Below are 21,429 nucleotides of genomic sequence, written 5' to 3' on the forward strand. Positions count from 1 at the left end.
ACTTCTTCCTCAGCTCAACGCTCCTCTTTCTCCATTTAAAAGGTTGCTTCTTTTTGCTTTGTCATCTGGTAAAGGAGGCATCTCAGAAGATGGTGCAGGGAAGTGCTCTTACAGAATCTAGGGTCTTTCTATGGCTTTTGCTAATGGAGAGCAAACTGAGCTCCAGACTGTTTCTTTGTGGGACCTTGCGTTTGAGGTTCAGCTTGCTCAGTAGGAAAACCTGTACTTGTGCTCTGAAGTAACATATTAATACACTCTTCTTCTGGCAGATGGCTCAATCACAAAGGGGTGAGACAGAAGCGAATCAACGACTGGCTGGGGATCAAAAATGAAAATATTGATGAGTAAGTGTCACTATACGTGATTTTACTGAAAAGTGTTCCATTAACAAGTGTTTTCTCATGTAGGGGTTGGTAATGCAAAAGTTTCTCAGTAAAAGACTGTAGAAAAAAGGAAGGACTAACAAATTTGTCCTCTTTTTCAGCACCTACTTTGTGAATGAAGAAGATGAAAACCTGCCACATCATGATGAGAAGACTTGGTTTGTTGGGGATCTCAACCGTATCCAAGCAGAAGACTTGCTTTGTGGGAAACCTGATGGAGCATTTTTAATTCGTGAGAGTAGCAAGAAAGGATGTTATGCTTGTTCTGTGGTGTAAGTCCATTTTCCTTTTTGTTCTAACTACTCAATAAATCTCAACCACAGCTCGCTATTTTGGAGAACAAAAGCCAAACCTAGCTAGGCCTGCCCATTGGAATGTGTTACATGTTTGCAGGAAGAGTAGCATGGTAAAAGCTTTGTTGCAAAAATGTATTTTGATTGTGCAGTAACTGTAGTCCTAGTAGTCTCTTCAGTCACCACAGTAGCTAATACACAATTCTGAAGTATCCCACCTTGAAGCTCTGCAGTCATAACTAAATTAAGGCCAAATTCTCCCATATTCTTCCCTGCTAAGGAACACACGGGGAGAATTAAAACAGGGCTATAAAGCTGTAATGTCTTCCATTCTCATTTTCAGACATGCCTAACTCTTTGCATGAAAAGCATGGCCAATGCTTTCTCTTGTATATTTAAGATAATGGTGATGCTTCAGAGGAGGCAGTATTTGTGAGCAGTGGTTTCTATGACACTCGCATAGCCTTTCATTGATTTCTTGTGTTTCACTTCTTCATTTTATGCTGGTGTAATGGAGGTCAGAAATACTCTGATTCTGTTATCTAAAAATCCTTCAAGCCTGTTCTGGAGTGCAAAATGGCTTTCACTGATATATTTCACATGAGGTTAATTGCTTCTGAAAGCAAGTTAGAGAAATGAATATGTGAAGGTATATCACCTCAAGGTAACTGAAGATTGTAGTATCTGCTGTGTTCAAGATCCTGTTTGTCACAGTCACTGAAGCGATGGGTTCATCAGATACTTTCTCTTGGTTGGTATCATACTACAAGCTAGCAAATGATGGCATAACGTAAGCTGTTCCTACGTGTGACTTGGATGGCAATAGGCTCCAGCATAGGGATTACATAATGCTCCATCTTTCTGGCAGATAAGTTTTTCTAGCGGCTTTGGAAATACTGTGTTGCAGTGACTGTTTTGCCAAGTTAGGGACTCAGTCGCTATGACTTCAGATAATGAGCCAGCTTGAACCTGTGCCATGCTTAACATTAAAAAAAATGCGCGCTGAAGGTTAGCGCTGCATTTCATGAAATACTCTGTAGGTCCTAACAATTGGTGGGGTTTGGTGTCTTTCCTTAGTGGATAGGTTTCCAGATGAGTTGAGCACAAAGGCATTGCTGACTTCAGGTGCTTATCTTCTTGGTTAAGCTCTTGACTTCCCCCCCCCGCCCCTCCCTCCAAGAAACATTTGGAGAACAATGCAGTAGGGAATTGTACTGCTAGGATAGAAGAGGCCTCTTATGTGGATTATTATGCAAGAGTGTTTAATCGCATGCCCTGAAGCACTGTTTCTTCACAGACTATATTAATCTCCTCTTCTTGCATCTGCTGGGTCCTCCATTATGTAATTTAGTGACTGGCAGGGTTGCTGCATTAGTTAATTGTTAATAGACTGTCACTTTGGGTTTGTCCTTTGATGTTCAACTCTCCTGTTTCCTTTCCTTGCAGAGCTGATGGAGAAGTGAAACACTGCGTGATCTACAGCACTCCAAGAGGTTATGGGTTTGCAGAACCATATAACCTGTACAGCACACTCAAGGATTTGGTTCTTCATTACCAGCAGACATCCCTTGTCCAACACAATGATTCCCTAAATGTCAGGCTTGCCTATCCTGTCTACGCACAGATGCCCCCCTCTCTCTGCAGGTAAATTTTGGGGAGGAGGAAAGCGTTGGCTATCTTGGATTCTTTTCTACGATTTTTACTAGAACTTGGAGGGCATTCTTTCTCCTTAGACTGCTTGTTTTGCACAAGAAGTGATTCTGTGAATGTGAATCAAAGAGGCCTAGCAGCAACAAGACGACAACTTGGGTGTAGGTGTCCTGGTGCTACCTTAAAAGCTCAGCTGTGCTTTTACACTGATACTTTTGTTTCCTTATGAGGGGAATAAACTCAACACAACCCGTACAAAAATACTGGAAGCAAAACATCGTTTTGTGGAGATAATTTTTGCCAGGCACCTTCAGTGGAACTTCTAATTGGATTTTGTTTTCTCTTGTTCTTGTAGAGACAATTTGAAGCCTCTGTCTGAGGCATCAGTAATGTCTTTCAGTCTTAAACTCCCAAGAAACTAGGGGGGAAACTCTACCGCAGCAATTCTTCTCTTAATTTTAGCAGCTTCACTGCGATTCAGCCGAACTTCCAAAAGAGGGCTTGTCTTGAGGTAGCATGGAATTTGGTGAGAGAAGACCAAAGGAATTATGGGAAAGCTTCAGGTTTTTATTTAAATGGAAAAATGCTTGTAAAGAAAAGTTGCTTTATTTTTTTTTTTGCCAACAGTAACAAAGTTTTGGTTTCAATGGCACTACAGGTCTTCACTTAAAGGAAACATTTATAACCAAATTGAACACACCAAAACTTTGTTCCTTGCTAGATTGAGCACTTATGGGGAAGGTTGCGTTAGCATCCGCACACACGTTCTACACCAAAACTTGAAAAAAATAAAAGGAAAAGCTAAACATTGTGTGGCTTCAAAACACTAAATTTGTCTGATCTGATGTAATCACTCATTCTCATCTTTCCTCACCCCCCTTCCTCCCATTCCTCAGCTTGGGATTCTGTTTTCAGTTTTTAACGATACTGTGCTTCGGAATGTAAACCAGAATGAAGCTTGCACTCACCTGTTGCAGTTCTCTTGCTGAACAATGACAGACTCTGGTAATGCTTGATTTTTTGGTATAGAAGAGGTAGGTGTAATCAAATGCTTCTGGATGGCTTATTGTACCAAATTCTTTCATGAGGTGTAGTCACTTCCAGTTGTATAGAAGGAAGCATGCTAATTATAGATCTCCTCTGATTTGTTCTTTGCAAGCGAAGTTCTGAACTCTCACACCACTGGAGCCAAGCAAGATTTTACACTGGCATAATCTGAATTCCCTTGTAGTTATTTTGGGCATGATGCAAAACACAGGAAGGAAGAGAACTGTACTACTCAGTTATTGGATGTCTGCTACCATCCTTTGGCAGGGGCTGCTGTCAAACACTGGAGTGGGTAGTCCTGGGCTTCATCAAGTATAGCAATCATCCAATAAATCTCCTCCCTGGAAAGTACACAAAGCAGCTTATTTCCATTCCTTAAGCTTCTAAAATGAAAAAGAGCTAAGTTTGGCAAACTGAACCACTTGGCATCAAAGCACAACTGGCGAAGTAATTGTTCAGTGTGCAACCTTGAAAGTTACTTTTGTTCGTGTTACTGGAAGCGGTTCACTTGCAATGCACCCATTGTACAGGACAGGAAGCAGACAGTCATGCAGGTCTGAGAATGCTCTAGACCTGTTTCTGACCCTGGGGCTGATTTCCTGTTCGAATGTGTGGGTTTTTTTTTTTTTTCTATAATGCCTGGGCAGTACTGCTAGGCTTGTTGACGTTTAATGCTTACACTAGAAGCATTATTTTGCTGAATGGCATGAATTTGCAAGCAGGGAAGTGACAAGGCTGGAGCGCTGGCAGCCATTGCAGGAAGGGTAGTCTGGTTGCCTGGCGTGCCTGTGAGATGTTTTATTTTGCACTAATGACCCTGACACATCCCAGGCACTTTCTAATCAGCCAGAGTGCAATCTTCAGGCGAAGAATTCTGTAGATGCCACTTTCTAATTAAATGAAACACTGCAAAATCTAACCAAAACTGGGTGAGAGTAGAAGAAAATTCATGCAAGCTCCTATGTCAATGACCTACATCTGCTCATGTGTCCTTTCTCTCCCACTTCCCCAAGAAAAGGAAAAGAGGCGTTGCCTTTGCTCTTAGTGAAAATCTTGAACGGATTCCTCAGTGGTATATGGACATGGAAATTTTTGTCTTTAAAGGAACTTGCCCTACCTCTTGGATAATTTGCAGTTCTAATCTGGTAGCTGTAAAGCTGTCATTCTTACACCTCATGTGCATCTAACATTCCTTTGGTACTGGGCTGAGTCCAGATGCCTGATGAGGGAAATCAGTTCAAAGGCACAAATGATAGCCAGGTGCCTCATGCTGGTGGAAAAACCTGTGGGAGTGGAGTGTCTCTTTTTCTCTGCCCTTGTGATCTCTCCTTGTGGGCTCTCCTCTTATTTGCAGTGTTAATATCTGAGGCTGATGGGGCATGTATTTCTGATCTCTGTTTTTGTGACAGAGACAACCTGCCTGAAGTGATTCACATTTATCCCATTTTTAAGGTAGGGATCAGTTTTGTTTTAAACAAGTGCAGGTCTACTTTCAGGCTCATAAATCCTGGCACACCCTCAAAGTACCAACAGCAGCAGGATAGCAAAGCGGGGCTGTCTGAAGTTTCCCTGTAGTGGAATCTAACTGATCCTGTGAGGTCTTGGTCCAGGCTCCTGCCCCAGCTCTGCCAAGGTAAATACAGTGTAACTCTACTGGCATCTGTGAAAGTAGCTTGGCTTTATAGTAGTGTGAGTGAGTTGGGATTTTTGGCCCCTCGCTCTCTGAGATCTCTTCGCTGATCACAGGTGATGTATTTGCTGTGAATGATGCACTCGGAGCCAATAAGCCATCTTGAAGCATTGTTTGAAATTCTGTTTTGCCCAAACCTTCAGATCAGGGATACGGGCTGGCTAAGCTTGTGTTCCTTGTGTTTGGCTCCGTTACCCTCAGTGGTCTTTCTGAGGTTGTCTTTTGCCTCTGTATCTCTGTGTTTTGTTTAGGCACCTGAAGTCCCAGCTGCTGTGATTGCTTCCCTTTGACTGTCAGATACTATTGCACAGATTCTTTTTTGCATCCATTTTGTGCTCATAGAGCAAATAAAAATGGGTATAAAACCAACTGACACGTGTAGCTGGTGTGATCCACAGAGCGAGGGCTTGGTCCTGCTGCGCTTGTTGTGCTCGGCCTAATTCTGTTTCCTCAGTGGTGTTAGACCTGGGAGAAACCCCGTGCGTTCCTGGGGCTGTTCTACACTCGCATGACTGAGAAATCAGAAATGGGCCTGTGAGGTGCAGGATTACACCCTAGTGCGAAAAGCAGCTGTTAAGCCTAAAACAGATACAGGAAAGATCAAGGCAAAACAAAGGAACTAGAATTCCTTTAAAACAGTAAGGTGTGAGAAGATCTTCATTTTTAAGAGTCAAAAAATCAGGGGGAAAGGGGGGAAAGTCTCAGTGTTCTAGCAGCAGTCTGTTATCAGACTGCAGTTAGAGGAGTACTGATCTCATTGACCCATATTGTATTAAATATATATGTAGGGTTAAATAACTTTTGCACAGTGTTAAATGGTGGGGGGCGGGGGGCGGGGATGTTGAAACTCGAATATGCACAGTTTCTTCTAATCTGTTTTAAAGTATATTTGCAGGGATCAGGGGTGATTCAGTATTTTGTATTTGTATGGATGCAAATCAAGCCTGCTTCCACAGTTGTCATTGGCCCCATTGCGTCAGCCATGAGTGCCATGTTTTTGAAGTTTAATAAGTTACAAATCTTTTCCCACTGATTTCTTTATGGATTACAGGTAATCCTAGCATGGGAAGAACCCACCTAGAAATAGAGAGATGCCCCAATAGATACTTCACTAGTATGTGAAGCAGTAATATGTGATTGTCCACCTTCTGCTGCTGGAGTGCTCTAGATTTGGGGGTTGTATTGATCTTTTTTTTTGTTTTGTTTTGTTCTTTCTCATCAAGAGTGGATTGAGTCACTGCTTTGCACCATTAGTAGTTGCAATCTAGAGTTATATCCAGTACAGCCCTCTGTTTTATGCCAAAAATGAAATGCTCTTTCCACGCTCATCTCTCTTGATGTGGCAGATGGTCAGGAAGTTTTCCATTTAACGTGGTGGGCCTGATTGTTTTCTCACTGACACACTAGTGTAAGCCAGACTTCTACAACCGAAAGCCATTTCCAGGAAAAAAGTTTGTATTCAATCATAACCTGCATTCTAGTCACAGCAGGGCAAAAATCAAAGTCTGTCCTTCACAAAGCCAGGCAACTGTAATGGGGACTGTGGAAAAGAATGTTGACACTTGGTGCTGTTTTGAGGATGACAGGAGAAGGAGGAGGGTCTTGGTTGCCCCAAATCCTGGGCTCTCTGTAGGCTTGGGTGGCACCGTGTCTAACTGAACGCTGTGGCTGTTTAAAACAGCAGAATTGCTATAGGAATGTCACACCTTAAGTTTGGAAAAGCCCCTTATTTGGTACTTGAACAATCTTGCTTCTGTTTTTGAATGTCTGTTTATTTTATATTTTTGTTACACTAACAGGGAATAAAAATCTGAAATGTTAGTGAGTCTTGTATGCTTGCTACATTGTGCAGACATGAAACAGGTACTGCTTGTGGATCAGGAGGGGTAAGAGACAGGTTCAAAATGCAGTTTTACAAAGCGCTATGATGGGTTGGGGGTTGTTTTGTTTAGATCATATTTAAAATCAGGTTTTCTTACATGTAGTTTCCTTATGTTGATTTTTCAACCTCTGCTTTTGGAACGGCAAAATCAAAATAACATTCCTGAAGAACAAAGATGCTGTGAGGGGAGGGGGGGTTGGGCTTGCTCAAATTCAGTGTTCAAAGCAAATAGCTTTAATGAAGAGGAAGGGTCAGCATCCTAAAGCATCCCTCTGGTTGTAGTTCAGCGAAGCAGTAGACTGACCGTGAAGTAGGATCTCCGCCTTGAACCACGAAAGAAAGAGGTGATGCCAGAGCAGACCCTTCCCTTTGGAATAATCTCCTTAAATGCATTGCAAGGAGATAGTTAGGGAATTAATAGGAGTCCTTAAGGAGTTGCTCTTTTTCCTGTATTGGAAGGGAACTTGCATTGCTAATCCCCTTGTTTCCCTTGGCACAACGTGTGCAGCCAGGAGAAGGGAACAGAGTTACTAGCCCAAATAAACGCAGGCCTGCTCGTGAAGCAGCTCGGCTAGTTATGTACTGCGTGAGGAGTAGCTTTGGATGGGGTTAGATGAAGTTTGTCCAACATTTTTTGTGAATCTTGCATTCTGTGAGCAGAAATACTTTCCACCGAATGGGAAGGAAAAAAAAAAAAAAAATCTCTTCAAATCTTTTCAAGTCCTTCCTGTTTGTTCACAGGGGCAGATAGGGAGCTTTAGCTTGTTAACTGTTTAGATGATGACAGTGCTTGAAGTGCTGGTCTTTGGGGCTGGCTGCATACAATTAATGCAGAATTTGCATTTTTTTAATTGCTATTGGCACAGACTCGCCATATTTTATGACTAGACTCACCATTTTTTCTAAAATTTGCCTTTAAAACATGTAATATGAGCTTCAGAGGCAAAAAAACCCACCAAACAACAGAACAAACGAACGGGCCCTTATTGGTAGAAAAAACGCCTTGTTGATCAACCTGTATTAGAGAAAGCAGCTTTAATTTGATGCCCCCCTCCACCACCTTCCCTTGGAATTGCTTTTGTGAGATCGGCGTTGGCAAACAGGGTGGGGATATTTCCCCATGTGTTTCGCAGTGCCGTACCCATGCGCTTTCCAAGTGCTCGTAGCAAGGGGCTCGGGATCATTTGGAAAAATGATTGCATCCAAAGACAAAAAAAGTCTCCGAGGGTGAATATCACCCCCCGGCATGAGTCTCGTCGCTTCAGGGGAGTTGTAGGATGCTGGGGCCAGCCAAGAGCTGCCCCTGGGTCTCTGTCGGGTGTGGTGGGGGTTTGTGGTTGGTCAGCTGGCTGGGGTTTTGGTCTTTTTTGTTTTTGTGAGTGACTTCTACATCCAGCAAAGATATGTTTGATGAAACCTGTTAATTTTGTATATCTGGCTGTTTATTGCACCACGAGATTGTAATGGTCTGCATCATCTGTGTGTGTGTGTGTGTGCGCGTGTGTGTATATGTACTGTATGTATATAGATATATGTAAAATATATTCACGTACACATTTATATGCATTAGCTGTAAGTGGCACTGCCCCTTAAAAATAAAACAAAATTCACTGTTAGCACATTCTGCCATGTGTTTAGGCAGAATTGGGTTTGTTTTTGTCAAATGAAAAGGAGTTTATTGTGTTCATCTTGCATATGTGCTTCTGAAATGCTGAACTCTGGATCTTTCTTGGGGGGTTACTACTTTATTTGTAAACCGAATTGAACTGGGGTGTTGTCTACTCTGGGACAAAGCAGTCAAGTTTGTTCCAAGCAAAGGTTTAGCAAAAGAAACCCTCTTGCTCTCCCACAAGATGCAATGAACGTTTGCACGTTTCAGCAGACCCCCAGACCCCCTGTCCAGAGCTGATGTGCAGTGGGTGGTGGTGGTATGTGTCCCTTTGTGAGTGGACTCTTTGTATAAGGTGTGGTTCAATGTAAAGCATGAGTGGGTGTTTGATCTTGTATCGAGGGCTGAAATAACAGCACACTCCTTTGTACAACCTTTGCATTAATGTTTCTGCTTTTCTTTGACTTCTATTTTCTTTAAGGGAAACTGCATCTGTTAAGAACCTGCTTCTCCAGAAGCTATTGCATTATTTTGTTTTCCGGATGAATTCCAGCATGTAACTTTGGTACTCTTGTTTGTTATTTGTGTAAAACCTGTTCTTCTGTCGTTTATGGTGTAGTGGGCGGGGGGGTGGGGGGTGGGGAGAAAAAAAAAAGGAATTCATGTAGTTTAACTTTTAAAGAAAAGAAACAAACTGCTTCATAAGGAAACCAATTGTATGTTAGTGTTTTCAGACAAGTCATCCTGTAGTTTCTAGCTCAGTAATGCAACACTGTACTTGTCACCAGGTGTGTTACAATTTTGCTGTACTTTCTTTTACCTAGATGGTTGGGCTTTTAAATCCCAGACACTAAGCATCCTGGGCCTACTTGCTCTAGATAAAAAAAAAAAAAATGCAATAAAAAAATTGCAATAAAGCACATTGACATGTAATGTTTTAAAGGATGTACTGACAGCTGTTTCTAATAAATTCAGAACTGCAGCGTGGTTGGGCTGTCATGGTGTTAGCTGTGTTTGTGTCTCTCAGCCAAGGCCATGAGCATCATCTTTAACAGAGGCTTTAAAAAAAGAAAGGCTTGCAGAGGTCCAGTTCACTCTCGGCTGCAGCTGAAGCAGCCGGGCCCCAAAACCCTCTCAGGGCTGAGGTAAGGAATACACGTAGCACATGCACACTCCTTAACGGAGTCTTTCCTCTGTTCCTTTTACAGCATCTTTAGAGAGAGCAGGAGCCATCAGCAGTGTTCTTGCATATCTCACTGCTGCTTCTGCCATCAGGGAAGAACCATGTTTGGTGATGCCACTCCTGGTGCTGGGGGGGGAGGGGGAGCCTGCCACACTGAAGCAGCCTTCCCAAAGACCCAGCTCAGCTAGATCAATTGTCATAAATCCTTAATTGTGCAGGAGTTTGAGGAATCACAATTTGCTTTCCCAGTTCCTTTGTGAGTGCCAGGCACTGGGGTGACTGAAAAATCAGTGAGTTTGTGGGTGCTGTTGCTGATCCTCTTCCATTTCAACCGCAGGTGTTAGCAGGAGGGTCCCGGCATGCTTGGGGGGTGCAGCAGTGGTGGTCTAGCTGAGCTGCAGGCACTGCAATGGTGCAGCTGCTCACCCACAGCCCTAGGATTTACTGTACCAGGCTGGGCCCTCCCTTGCAGCCACGGGCACTTGGGGAGGGGGCTGTTACTACAGCAGAGGTGTGTCTTCACCCTCTGAGTCTCAAGAGCTGCTGGGGAGAAGCCCAAGTCACACAGGGCAGCCTGAGGGTGGCTGGCCAAGGGCTGATGGCAAGGGTGAAGCTCGGGCAGCTTCACCCCTCAAACCTGGGAGTTGGGTAGGGTGCCACAGCAGCATCCTCGGGAAAATTAGAGCAGGGGCAGAAATGGTCTGTGCATGGCCTGGCTGGCTGGCGTTGCAAATGGCTCGGTGTTTTTGCAGCCCTGTGAGTCAACGTTTTTGCAGACTGCTGAGCAACGTTTTTCCAACCTGCTGAGTCGACCATGTGAAAAAAAATAAATGCTGTGGCAGCATTTTCTCACATTGCTGAGTAAGCCTTTTTTGGTTGCTGAGTCAGCACTGCCTCCATCCCCTGAGCCGCAGGCCCCTCTGCCAGCAGGCGGGGAGCACCAACAAGGGCAGAAAAGCCCCTGGCCATGGCGCAGGGGAGCGGGCAGCACCCGTGTGGACCCTGAAGGCTTGCTCAGGTGTCCTTATCTTTACGCCCAGCGAGGAGTACCCTGAGGTCGGGTATCCTCTGCCTGCAGGGATGGGGCCAGCCCAGAAACATCACCTGGAGGTATCAGGAGCCACGTGGCTCCTGATGGACAAGCTGTGGGTGTTGTGAGCTGGTGTCCACTGCATCGACACCCTGGGCACCCACGTGGGAGGAGAGCGAAGGGAAGACACGGGTAAGAAACTGGAAGGACTCTGAAGGTGTTCCTAGAGACTGGCTTTTTTTAATTATTATTCAATTTATTTCTTTTTAATAAAGGCTAATGAGGTAGAATTACAGGAAAGATGTAAGTCACTAATTGGCGAATCATTTTTCAGGGCTTTGCCAGATGGTTCGTTTCATTATGAAAACATTACAGCCGGGAGCCGGCGTAGGAAATTTCCAAGCAGCCGTGCTGACTAGATGGAAAGAAAAACACCTCCCAGCTCAGATGTCGTCTTGGAGAAAGGGCAGATCCCCGGGATTTTTCCATCCTTGGCAATGCCACAGAGCTTCCTGCAAGTCCCCTGGGTTCCCCACCCCCCAGTCACAAGCAGGACCACTCCTGGGGGCAGGCGATGGCCTGGTACCACAGGGTGCAGGGGTGTGGGATGGAGGGACAGATGCCCCTGGGAAGCTTTCATGGGATTCCTATTCCCCCAGAGCAGGAGCCAGTTGTAGTGGGAGATTCATGGGATGATCTTGCTCATGGGAAAAAAATCTGGGGAAAAAACCCCAACCATTTCCAAAAGCCTTCCCTACCCCAGCCAAATGCCTTGATGTAGGACATCAGTGTTTAGTTCAGACCATCAGCGTTTGGTTTGAAAGCCATGGACTTACTGCAGCAACCAAGCTGCTCTTCTCCTTGGTTTCAGCTCTCAAAATAGGCTTATTTTAGTCTAGCAGTTTAGTTTAATAGGCACTGTGTTGCTGGGCAGCAGGAGCAACATAACCACCAGCCGTAGCTCACAGTACCACAGACACGTTCATAAATGAATGGCAAGGGAGATGAGGTGGGCTGCAGACCCTGAGCTGCCCAAAATGGGGGTGGGGTGGGGTGGGTGTCCCCGTGGAAACCATGAGGGACACGGCTGCCTGTCCCCTCCGTCCTGCTCCAACATCCACGGCCAGCGCACGGAACCCATCAGGCTCGTCTGCTATGAGCGAAGCAGCCGAGCATGGAAATGCAGCCGGGGTGGCTTTTTGTCACACCGGTCCCTACTGTGACTGAGGTCTGGGTGGGTGGAAAGGTGCCCCAGAAGGAGGGTGCAGTCTGCACCCCCTGGGAGTGGGATCCTCCAGGGATGTACGGGCTGGCTGAGCCCCGCGGAGGCAGGAGGAGGATGGAGGAACGTTCGCCCCAGCCACGAGCCACAATTCTTCCCAGTGAGATGGGAGATGCAGCGTTTCCCTCCCCACAGGGTCCAAGCCTGGAGCGGGGGCCAGCAACTTTCAAGTAAACCGATAGATTAGGGTTGGCCACGGACCCAGAATCCCCATTTCATGGGAAATCTCGTTATCTCACTCAGAGTTTCATCCAAATCGGAGCAAAATGTTAAAATACAAAATTTGACTCTAGACAATCCTTCCGAGGGGAAAAAGAACCAAATGCAACAATTTTGGTTCAGTTGGCGCAGTCCCATGCCAGTGTTAGCCCTTCTGTGTGCCCAGGGAGGGCTGAACGATGGAGGCTTCATCCTAGCTGAGATAAACTGCTTCACTGCCTACTGCTTTCTCCCCGAATTTTCATCAGATCTGCACTTTCTGATGGCAGAACCTTCCCCCCCGGGGAAATCAAATTGGCTTTTGTGGAGAAATGATGGGTAGGGGACAAGCTGCCAGGGCACCCTCTGCATGACTGCTTTGTGATCTCCGCAGGACAGGCCACGGTGGAGCAGTGGAGAAAAGGCTGCAGAGCGCCAGCCCGGGCTGCTGCCCGCCCTGCTTGGTGGCCGTGGTGGCTCCCAGGAAACATCTCGGCCACGACCGCTGCGCATCGCAGGGCAAAACCTGACTGCTGCTTCCCAGTGGGCTCCCGCTCTCCGGCACAGCCGCCTGCCCCCGAAGCCCTCTCCCTTCCCCGTCCTTGCCAGACCCAAGACATTTCCCCTTGAACTCTTCCTCAGAGTGGGAGGAGGAGCGAGGCAGCCTCCAGCCCCAGCTCCTCATGCCCGGCTGGCTCAGCCTCTCAGCCCTGATGCAAACCAGAGCAATCCAGGGGCTGGTTCCCAGAAGAGGGATAAGGAGCAGGAAGAGGAGCATTAACTGTCACAGGGCCCCAGGGTGAGCAAAGGCATGTGCTGCAACAAAGCATCCCGGGCAGACAGGGTGCCAGCAGGGCAGGGGCCAGGATGGGCCCCTCCGTCCCACGGGTGCTGCAAGGGTGGCAGATAAACCTCTCCCTGGGCTCCTGGCAGAAACCACAGCTCTCCAGGCTGCTGTCACAGGTCTCTGCCCTGGCGAGGCACTCGCTAGCCACAAGCCTGCTTCAAGAAGACCCAGTGCTGGAGCGTTTCCCAAACCTTTTCCCTTTCCTCCCACTTTCAAGCGAAGGAGCTGGATGGGTGCGCTGGGAGCAGAGCCAGCCTGCCCGCCCAGCCCAGGCAGGTGCTGTGCACGCTCCTCCAGCCGCTCTGCCAAGGGAAACACAAACATCCTACCCAAAGAAAGCACTTTTCATCAGCCACACAGGTTCCCATTTCTGCACAGGGCCAGCCTGTTCTGGGCAGCTTTCCCCACCGCACCGCTGGGCTGAGCAAGAACCGGCCGAGCTTTCCGGGCTGGGCTTTGGCCTGAGCCACCCTTCCCACCCCGTGTTAGATCCACGGAAACCAGCCGGTGTGCCCACCTCCGAGACCTGCAGAGGATTTAAACTGGCTTGGTGGGAGACACTTTGAAGTTAAAGGAACTTACGTCAGCCTCGGAGTCCCGCCTGCCCGCGGGGTGGGAGCCGGGGGTGTGGGAGCTGGGGATGGGGCACTTGGGGATGCAGGATCTGGGGATCTGGGACCCTGCAGATTTGAGATCTGGAGGATGTGGGACCCAGCTTCTCCTTACTTCTGGCAAAGGGAACTTTGGTCAAACCTGGCTGTCCCCAGCCCTGCAGAGCCAATGAGCCCCACCAATACCTAGAAGCAGCTGTTAGAGGGAAATTCCAGTTTCATGGAGGGGTGCAGCTTATGAAACAGGCCAGGATAACAAAAATAGCTTAAAAAAAACAAAAATAATTTTAAAAAAAAGTAACTTTGGCGTAAAGTTTGGGAAGACATGAGAGGAAGACAGGAATCCGGGCGGAAGAGTGGGTGAGCAGGAATGTAAAGACGCTTGGATACACATAACTCGTGGAATAAATAGCTCCAGGTATTTTATACCTGTCCTCAGCGGCGGGCGGGCGGCCGGGGAGAGGAGCAGCAGCGGTTCCTCATCCTGCCCCTCTGCACCCATCAAAGCGGCGCCGCTGCCTCGGAGCGGGGCTGGTGCCCACCGGCCGCCAGCAGCTGCCCTGGCACAGCGGCACAGCGGCGGGCGCAGCCTCCCCGGCTGCCGCAGGATCGAAGTCCACAGGGGCAAACGTGAGGCCGAGGCCCCAGGAACAAAGCGGCCTTTCACGGCAGCGGCTTGGCCAAAGAAACCGGGGAATATTTCTGTCCAAGGGCTTCCAAACGGCACCTAGCTTTGATCCCAGGCACGGGGCAGGTTGTTGGGGTGTTTTCTTTCCTTCTCCGTGTTGCTCTTATTTTTTTCTTCCTACTTCAAGGCGTCATTTTTGTGAGTGTTTATAATTTCTAAGAGAAATTTCTTTCTGCTCCAGGAAGGAAACCTCTTGCTGGGAGCAAGGTGCAGGTGATGCACGGCCCCTCCACCCGTCACGGCTGTGCCCGCAGAGCGAGGCTCCAGCTGCCCTTTCTGCCGGGGATCTCGGGTGCAGCGCCACAGCCTGTGGCTCCCACAGCCCCTCTGAGGGCGCAGCACCCTTCTGCGCACCCAAGGGAGAGGAATCCCCACCCCGGGGCACACTGCAGGTGCAGGTGTCCATCACCATCACCCAGTCACCGAGGTGAGGTGCTCCCAGTGCCCCCAGCGTGGTGCACGGAGGGGGGGTCCTGAGCTGGGGGAACCCCCAGAGGAGCCGAGACCCACCAGGAGCCTGCAGCTCACGTGGCAGCGGCCGACAGGACCTGGGCAGGGCCACAAGCAATGGCGGCCGAGACCCACACCTATAAGAGGCCCTCAGGGAGCACAAGCGACCGGGGCAGGGTGCAGTGAGGAGCGCAGGATGGGTGCTGGAGCTCTGCTGGCTCCACCGGGGAGCAATGGCACCCACCGGCAGCGAGCCACGGCCTCGCTCAGCCCTGCGCCTGCCACGGGCTGCGGCGACAGCGGGCAGCGGCCAGGGGCTGGGCTCCGGACATGCCCCGCTCTCCGGTCAGCCCCGGGTGGCCACCGTGAGGGGGAGAGCGCCTGGGCAGAGCAGCTGAGGGACAGGGCTCCGGCCAGTGGGTTGAGGGGTGTCAGGGACAGTGGCAGAGAGACAGACCGCTGGAATGGCACCCTGCCTTCCCTGGGACGGGCCCGCAGGCGGACAGGACACGCTGATGTCAGTGGGGTTCAGGTGTCTAAACCCTGATTGTGAGTGCCGTGGTTGGAGCGGGCTTGGCAGTGTTAGGCTGACGGTTGGACTAGAGGATCTTAGAGGTTTTTTTCCAATCTAAATGAGTCCACGATTCCGTGATTCTATGACACAGAAGAGGTCTCCCTGTCCTCTCTCCACACGGCTGAACACAGTGACTGAAGGGACAGCGGGCAACAGCGACAAGTCCAGGGGGAAAGCGAGAAAACCAGGCTCACTCGAAATCAGCCAGCAGCAGCAGCATGCCAGCACGAGGGATGGTGTGCTAGCAGGGTCCCTCGGTCTCCTGTCTCAGTGGAGGCAGGGGATGGAGATCCATGTGACAGAAAAGATGTGAAGGTTACTGATGAGTTAGAAGCCACAGAAGTGCCTAAGAATGGTCACACAGAAATTAGGGCTTCTCCCCTCTACAAGGTGGTGGGATCTCTAGCCCAGCTGAGGGGTCCACATAACTCACGGGATATACACATAACTCGACGCCACCGCGTGCAGCATGGGCAACAAACAGGAGGAGCTGGAAGCCCCTGTGCAGTAGGAAACCTGTGCCATAGTTGACATCACGGAAATGTGGTGGGATGACTGGCACAACTGGAGTGCTGCAGTGGGCGGCTATAAGCTCTTCAGAAGGGACAGGCAAGGAAGGAGAGGGTGGGGCAGCCCTGGGTGTTAGGGGATGCTTTGCTTGTCTAGGGCTTCATGATGGTGACCACTGGGTTGCGTGTTTATGGGTAAGAATCAGGGGGGAAGGCCAACAGCTGCAGATGTGGTGGTGGGAGTCTGTTACAGACCACCCGACCAGGAGGAAGAGGCAGGTGAAATATCCCATATGCAGCCAGGAGAAGTCTCCCAGCCGCCAGCTCTTCTTCTCCTGGGGGACTTCAACTTGCCAGCGCCCGCTGGAAATGCACCACAGCAGGGGGAACAGCCCGGGGGGTCCCTGGGGCGTGTGGCAGGGACCTTCCCGACACCGCTGGGCCTGTGGGCGACGCGATGGTTGGAGGCCGTCTGGGGCACAATGATCACGAAATGACAGAGGTTTTGGTTCTCAGGGCAGTCAGGGGAGGGGGCAGCAGAACGGCTGGGCTGCCGTGGGCTCCCCGAGGGCAGGCGGTGGCCTCGTCAGGAGGTGGGCTCAGCGCTGGGCCAGGCCCGTTAATGTCTTCATCGACGACCTGGGGGGGATCGAGCGCACCCCCAGCCAGTTTGCGGACAGCACCAGGCTGGGTGGGAGTGTGGATCTGCTGGAGGGCAGGAGGCTCTGCAGAGGGATCTGGGCAGGCTGGACCGATGGGCCGAGGCCAGCGGTGTGAGGGTCTACAGGTCTCAGTGCCGGGTCCTGCGCTGGGGTCCCACCAGCCCCACGGGCTGGGGCAGGGGGCTGGAACTGCCCGGTGGGAAAGGGCCTGGGGGGGCTGGTGGGCAGCCGCTGAACAGGAGCCAGCGGTGTGCCCAGGTGGCCAACAGCACCCTGGCTGGTATCCAAACCAGCGTGGCCAGCAGGACCAGGGCCCTGATTGTCCCCCTGCACCTGGAATCCCGTGTCTGGGTTTGGGCCCCTCACTACAAGAGGGACACTGAGGTGCTGGAGCGTGTCCAGGGACGGGCAGCGGGGCTGGTGAAGGTCTTAAGAGACCTTACAAGTCTTGTGAGGAGCAGCTGAGGGAACTGGGGCTGTTTGGCCTGGGGAAAAGGCAGCTGAGGGGAGACCTTATCGCTCGCTACAGCTCCCTGACGGGAGAAGAGACCCACCTGGCTACAGCCTCCCAAGTAACAAGCAATAGGACAAGAGGAAACAGCCTCAAGTTGCACCAGGGGAGGTTTCGATTGGGTATTAGGAAGAATTTCTTCACCAAAAGGGCTGTCAGGCACTGGGACAGGCTGCCCAGTGACATGCTGGAGTCACCATCCCTGGAGGCATTTAAAAGGCCTGGAGATGTGGTGCTTGGGGACATAGTTTAGTGGTGGACTTGGCAGTGCCAGGTTAATGGTTGAGCCTGACGATCCTAAAGGTCTTTTCCAACCTAAACAATCCTATGATTCTATGATTTTCAGCTCAGAGGCTGGTTTCTGAACCTGTCTGGCAAATCCCAGCCTACCTCAAGGTGGGAAACCCAAACAGCTCCACAGCTTTGCACCTTCCTCCCAACCCGTGCCTCTTCCAGAGGCCCCAGGAGCTTGCACACTCAGGTGGCCTTTCAGACCCCCCAGACAACGAGGATGAGCATCTTCCTCCTGACCAGCCCCCAAACCTGCTGCATTTCCAACCACTTTTTCTGTCATCTAAAATTCGCTCCCCCACCCCAAACGCAGAGGGAGGGGATGGTGCCCCCCACCCCAGCCGAAGCCATGCCCAGCCCTGGGCTCTCCCCTCCTGCAACACCAGGGGATGGTCCTCATGAGCCCATACACCCATATGGTGTGGGGTGCACGTGACACCGCTGGCAGGGCAGGCAAGCCAAGCCTCCCCTGCCGGCTGCCCACATCCCAAATATTTTTAGGCAGTAGGAAATGTGCCTTTGCAGGGATGGGAGGAGACAGACGGGATGGAGAAACAGAGTCAGCCCTGCAAGGCCACCACTGCCCTATGAGCTGGCTGCCCCGCTCCTCTTACTCCCAGCCCCACCAGCCACCTTCTGACGGATGTTGCCTTTGGACAGGACCCTTTTGCAGCCCAGCTGCCAAAAAACCACTGTGGTGAGGCCCGTGTGCCCATGGGCCATCTGGAATCCATTACCGGCTGTGCATGGGGATGCCGGCCAAACCCTGGTCCTGCCCGCTGCCGGCAGCACTTTGCTTTCCAGGGGAGCACCTGCGGGTCCAAAGGGGTGCCTCCCCTCCCCAGCACCAGCACCCAGCCAGAGCCTCTGCTGTGCCTCTGGCAGCAGCTGCAGAAGGCTGCAGCCACCCCACCGCCGCCACGGTGTGAGCAGGATCAGGGAACCCCAAACTGCAGCAGCCCAACGGGGGCCAGCCCCATGCTGGAGGAATGGTGCTTCATCCCCCTGCCAAGGGATGGGTTGGCACTTCCAAAGCATGGGATGCGGAGGACGCTTCTTGCCAGCTCGTCAAGAGGAGTGATGGATATTCCCTGGGTGGGGATATGCCACTTCCCCTGGAGCTGGGAGATGCCGTGGGTCCCAGCTGAGCCATGGATCAGCCGCAGTTCCAGAAAGCCGGGGCAGCCGTGATGCACAGGGCTGTGCAACAGGGCTGCAGGTGCCATGGTGCCTTTTCCAGCTCTGCTGCTGCATCATCAGGCACATCCCTGCAGCCCTCCCTTGTGAGCCTCGACAGTACCTGGGGCTCATCTCCCTCCCCCTGAGCAGCCATGCTTCATCCACCAAACAGATCCTAAAGGAGCATCTTCCCCCATACCTGTGGGTGCAGTGCCCGCCCAGAAAGTCCCTGGTGTTCACCCCTTAGGCTGTCTGCAGTGCCCATCAGGGCAAGCCACCCCTGGAGCTTTGCCCATGTCTGGCTGGAGCATCCAGGGAGGACCGGGGCAGCTCTGGCAGAGCCCCTGCCCCACTCCCCAAGGAGAAGGAACTGGAGCAGTATCAGCCAGATTGCCCCGAATTTGGGGTGCACCTGCACAGGCACGTGCATGTCCTCCCCCCACGCAGGATGGTCCCAGCAGGCAGCCAGGAGAAGGAGCGCCAGCCCAGATCCTACTGCAATCTCACACCAGTTCAAGCTGCCAAACCCCAAAGATCCCAAAAAATTCACGCTTGGTCTCCCATTCAAACGAAAATCACTCCTGTTCCATCGCCAGCGCCCGCCCCTCCAGTGCAAGGACAGAAGAGCAGGACTGAAACATGCACCCACGACCAGGAGGGGTTTTCCTGGGCGTTAGATGGGGATTTTCATTAAAAGAAATAAAGCCCCATGCCGCTGGCTGCGCAGGCAGCGTTGGCCTAACTCCGGTGGCTGGAGATTTTCCTGGGGAATAGGAAAAGTGGGGCCTCCATCCCTGCCTGTTGCCCCCCCAGCCTGGTCTGGCAGCACGGGGCAGGGGCTCGGCCACTCTGTGGTGTTGCTCCACCACCATTTCCTTGCATTTAAAGGTTTACATCCCCAAGTGAAGTTTTCCTCCCCGTGACAGCAGCCACAGCCTCATGGCGTTTTTGCTGGACGGTGTTGCGTCCAGCTGAAAGCTCGGGAAAGAGACAAGGGGGGAGAAAATCCTCCTGGACTACTGTGCTTCACGGATAAAGCAAGTGGGAAACTTGGAAATGCAGGGGCTGGGGGAATATGGGGAGGGGGCACAAGAAGGCTCCCCCTCCACTCCTTATCTTCTTAATAGCCTCATCTTTTTAACAGAGAAATTGGGCTTTAAAGTGGGCAGTTCTGGGGAGCAGTGTGGTTCCCCCAACCCTGGATGGGCATCCCCTGCTGCCACAGGAACATGCAGCCCCTAGCAGCCCCACAGGCAAACCCAACAGCACCAGCAGCATTAAGGAGCACCCTAATCAATGACAGCTCCAAAATTAATGAGCTTGCTTCAGCACCCGCATCAGCTTCTATAATGACAGGTGAGAGCAGGAGGGAGGCAACAGGAGCCCATTTGCTTTTAAAATCACTGGTGAGCAGCTGAGCAAGGGAGCGGCCCAGGGTGTCACAGCAGCAAACCTGGGGCTGGAAACCATTAAAAGCCCTTTTTAACCTCCTCCTCTTCAGCTCCAGCAAAGCAGCTGTGGCTGTTGGAGGAAGAGAGGGTGGGGACAGGGGTGGAATGAGCTTTTAACACTGCCCTGTTTGCAGAAGGTGCCCACTCTCTGCTTCAGTCTGTATTTCTTGGGGGCTGATTGAAACTTCAAACATCATCGATGGAGCCAGCGGCATGGTGAGCAGGTGAGCAGGAATTGGGGCTGGGTAGTGCTGGTCCGGGTGAGGTCCTGCTTTGGGTGTCTGTCTGCCTGTAAAGCCAAAAAGCACAGCCGAGGGTCAGGGGAAGGTGTTGCCCTGGCACCAGAGCTGGGAGGGAGCGGGGCTGGGCGATGCAGGAGCACGAGATGAAGCCCCAGCAGCAGCTCAGCTCTGGGCTTGCACCAGGACCGTGTTGCATGTTCCTGGCAATCCCTGGAACTGCCTCCTCCCAGGAATGCTGCCTCTGCGATTTTTATTCATGAACTCTTGCAACGCAGATCTTGTCAGGGCCCTGGATCCATCCCTTCCCTTCTCCCTTGGAAGCAAAGGCAGCGCCTGAGGCCCTGCTGCATTCCCCAGCCCCGCTCCCTGCAAAGCTGCCTCTTCACTTCCTTCTCTCCCCTGACTGGGAAGGGCTGGGGCTGAGGCAGCTTTTCCCCAAAGCCAGCCCTGGTGCTTCAGAGATGCCAGGATCAGCACAACCTTTTCAGCAGTTTCCATCCATAAGCTGGACCCAAAATGACGGGTGGGTGCCATGCAGAAACTGCAGAGCCTGGTGGGCAGCTTCATAGCCCTGGGTGCAGCTTTTCAGGCAAAAGGCATCAGAGCAGGGGCAGGCAGGGGTTCCCAGTTGGGTTGGTGGCACTGAGAGCTGGGGCAAGGACTGGCTGCAGCAGCCAGCTCCCGGGAAGCGTTGGGGATTCGAAGCCAGCAGCATCCCTGGGCTCATTTTGATACTTTCCACTCCAGCCCAGGAAAATCCAACCACCACAATTTCTCACCACCCAGGGTTTTCCCATGGAGGCTAACAGGGAGAAAAGACTACGTGAAATTTTATATACTGTTTGGAAAACTTTCTACTTGACAAAGCGATTCCTGCAGAGCTGTGCAGCCATCCCTGTTCCGTTCAGTCTCAGCCCAGCACCGCCACAGGCGACTGAGCCCCTCCCCATGGGGCAAACCCTAGGGTAGTGCTCCAGGATGCTGTGCATCCCACCAAGAGCCGCTCTCCCCCCCAGCATGGCTCCCTTCCCCAGCCAGTCCAGCAGCTCCGAGGGCTCATCCTGCATCCAGCAGAGCAAGGAGGTTCAAGTCACAGCACCCCACTGGGACTGCACCGCTAAGGGGAAACTGAGGCAGGGAGCGGGAGAAGATGAGCAGACCCCCTGG

The 21,429-nt window shown here is 51.1% G+C and overlaps 1 protein-coding gene across 3 annotated transcripts in view; it reads left to right on the forward strand.

The window, feature by feature from the left end:
- LOC308071125 (phosphatidylinositol 3-kinase regulatory subunit gamma) overlaps window positions 1–21,243 on the forward strand; it is a 95,643-nt gene extending 74,400 nt beyond the window's left edge. For 2 of the 3 annotated variants that reach the window (XM_080406064.1, XM_080406066.1), the window contains 4 exons: window positions 270–344; window positions 485–655; window positions 2,123–2,320; window positions 12,642–21,243. In XM_080406064.1, the coding sequence (XP_080262190.1) occupies window positions 270–344; window positions 485–655; window positions 2,123–2,320; window positions 12,642–12,777 (580 nt within the window). In that variant the 3' untranslated portion in view covers window positions 12,778–21,243. Of the gene's footprint in view, window positions 1–269; window positions 345–484; window positions 656–2,122; window positions 9,542–12,641 lie in introns of those variants that run through there. The other variant, XM_080406065.1, reaches the window with a different exon arrangement.
- The last annotated feature ends 186 nt before the right edge of the window (window positions 21,244–21,429 follow it).

This window comes from Falco punctatus (genome assembly GCF_963210335.1).
Source record: "Falco punctatus genome assembly, chromosome: 11".
Taxonomy (NCBI): Eukaryota; Metazoa; Chordata; class Aves; order Falconiformes; family Falconidae; genus Falco; species Falco punctatus.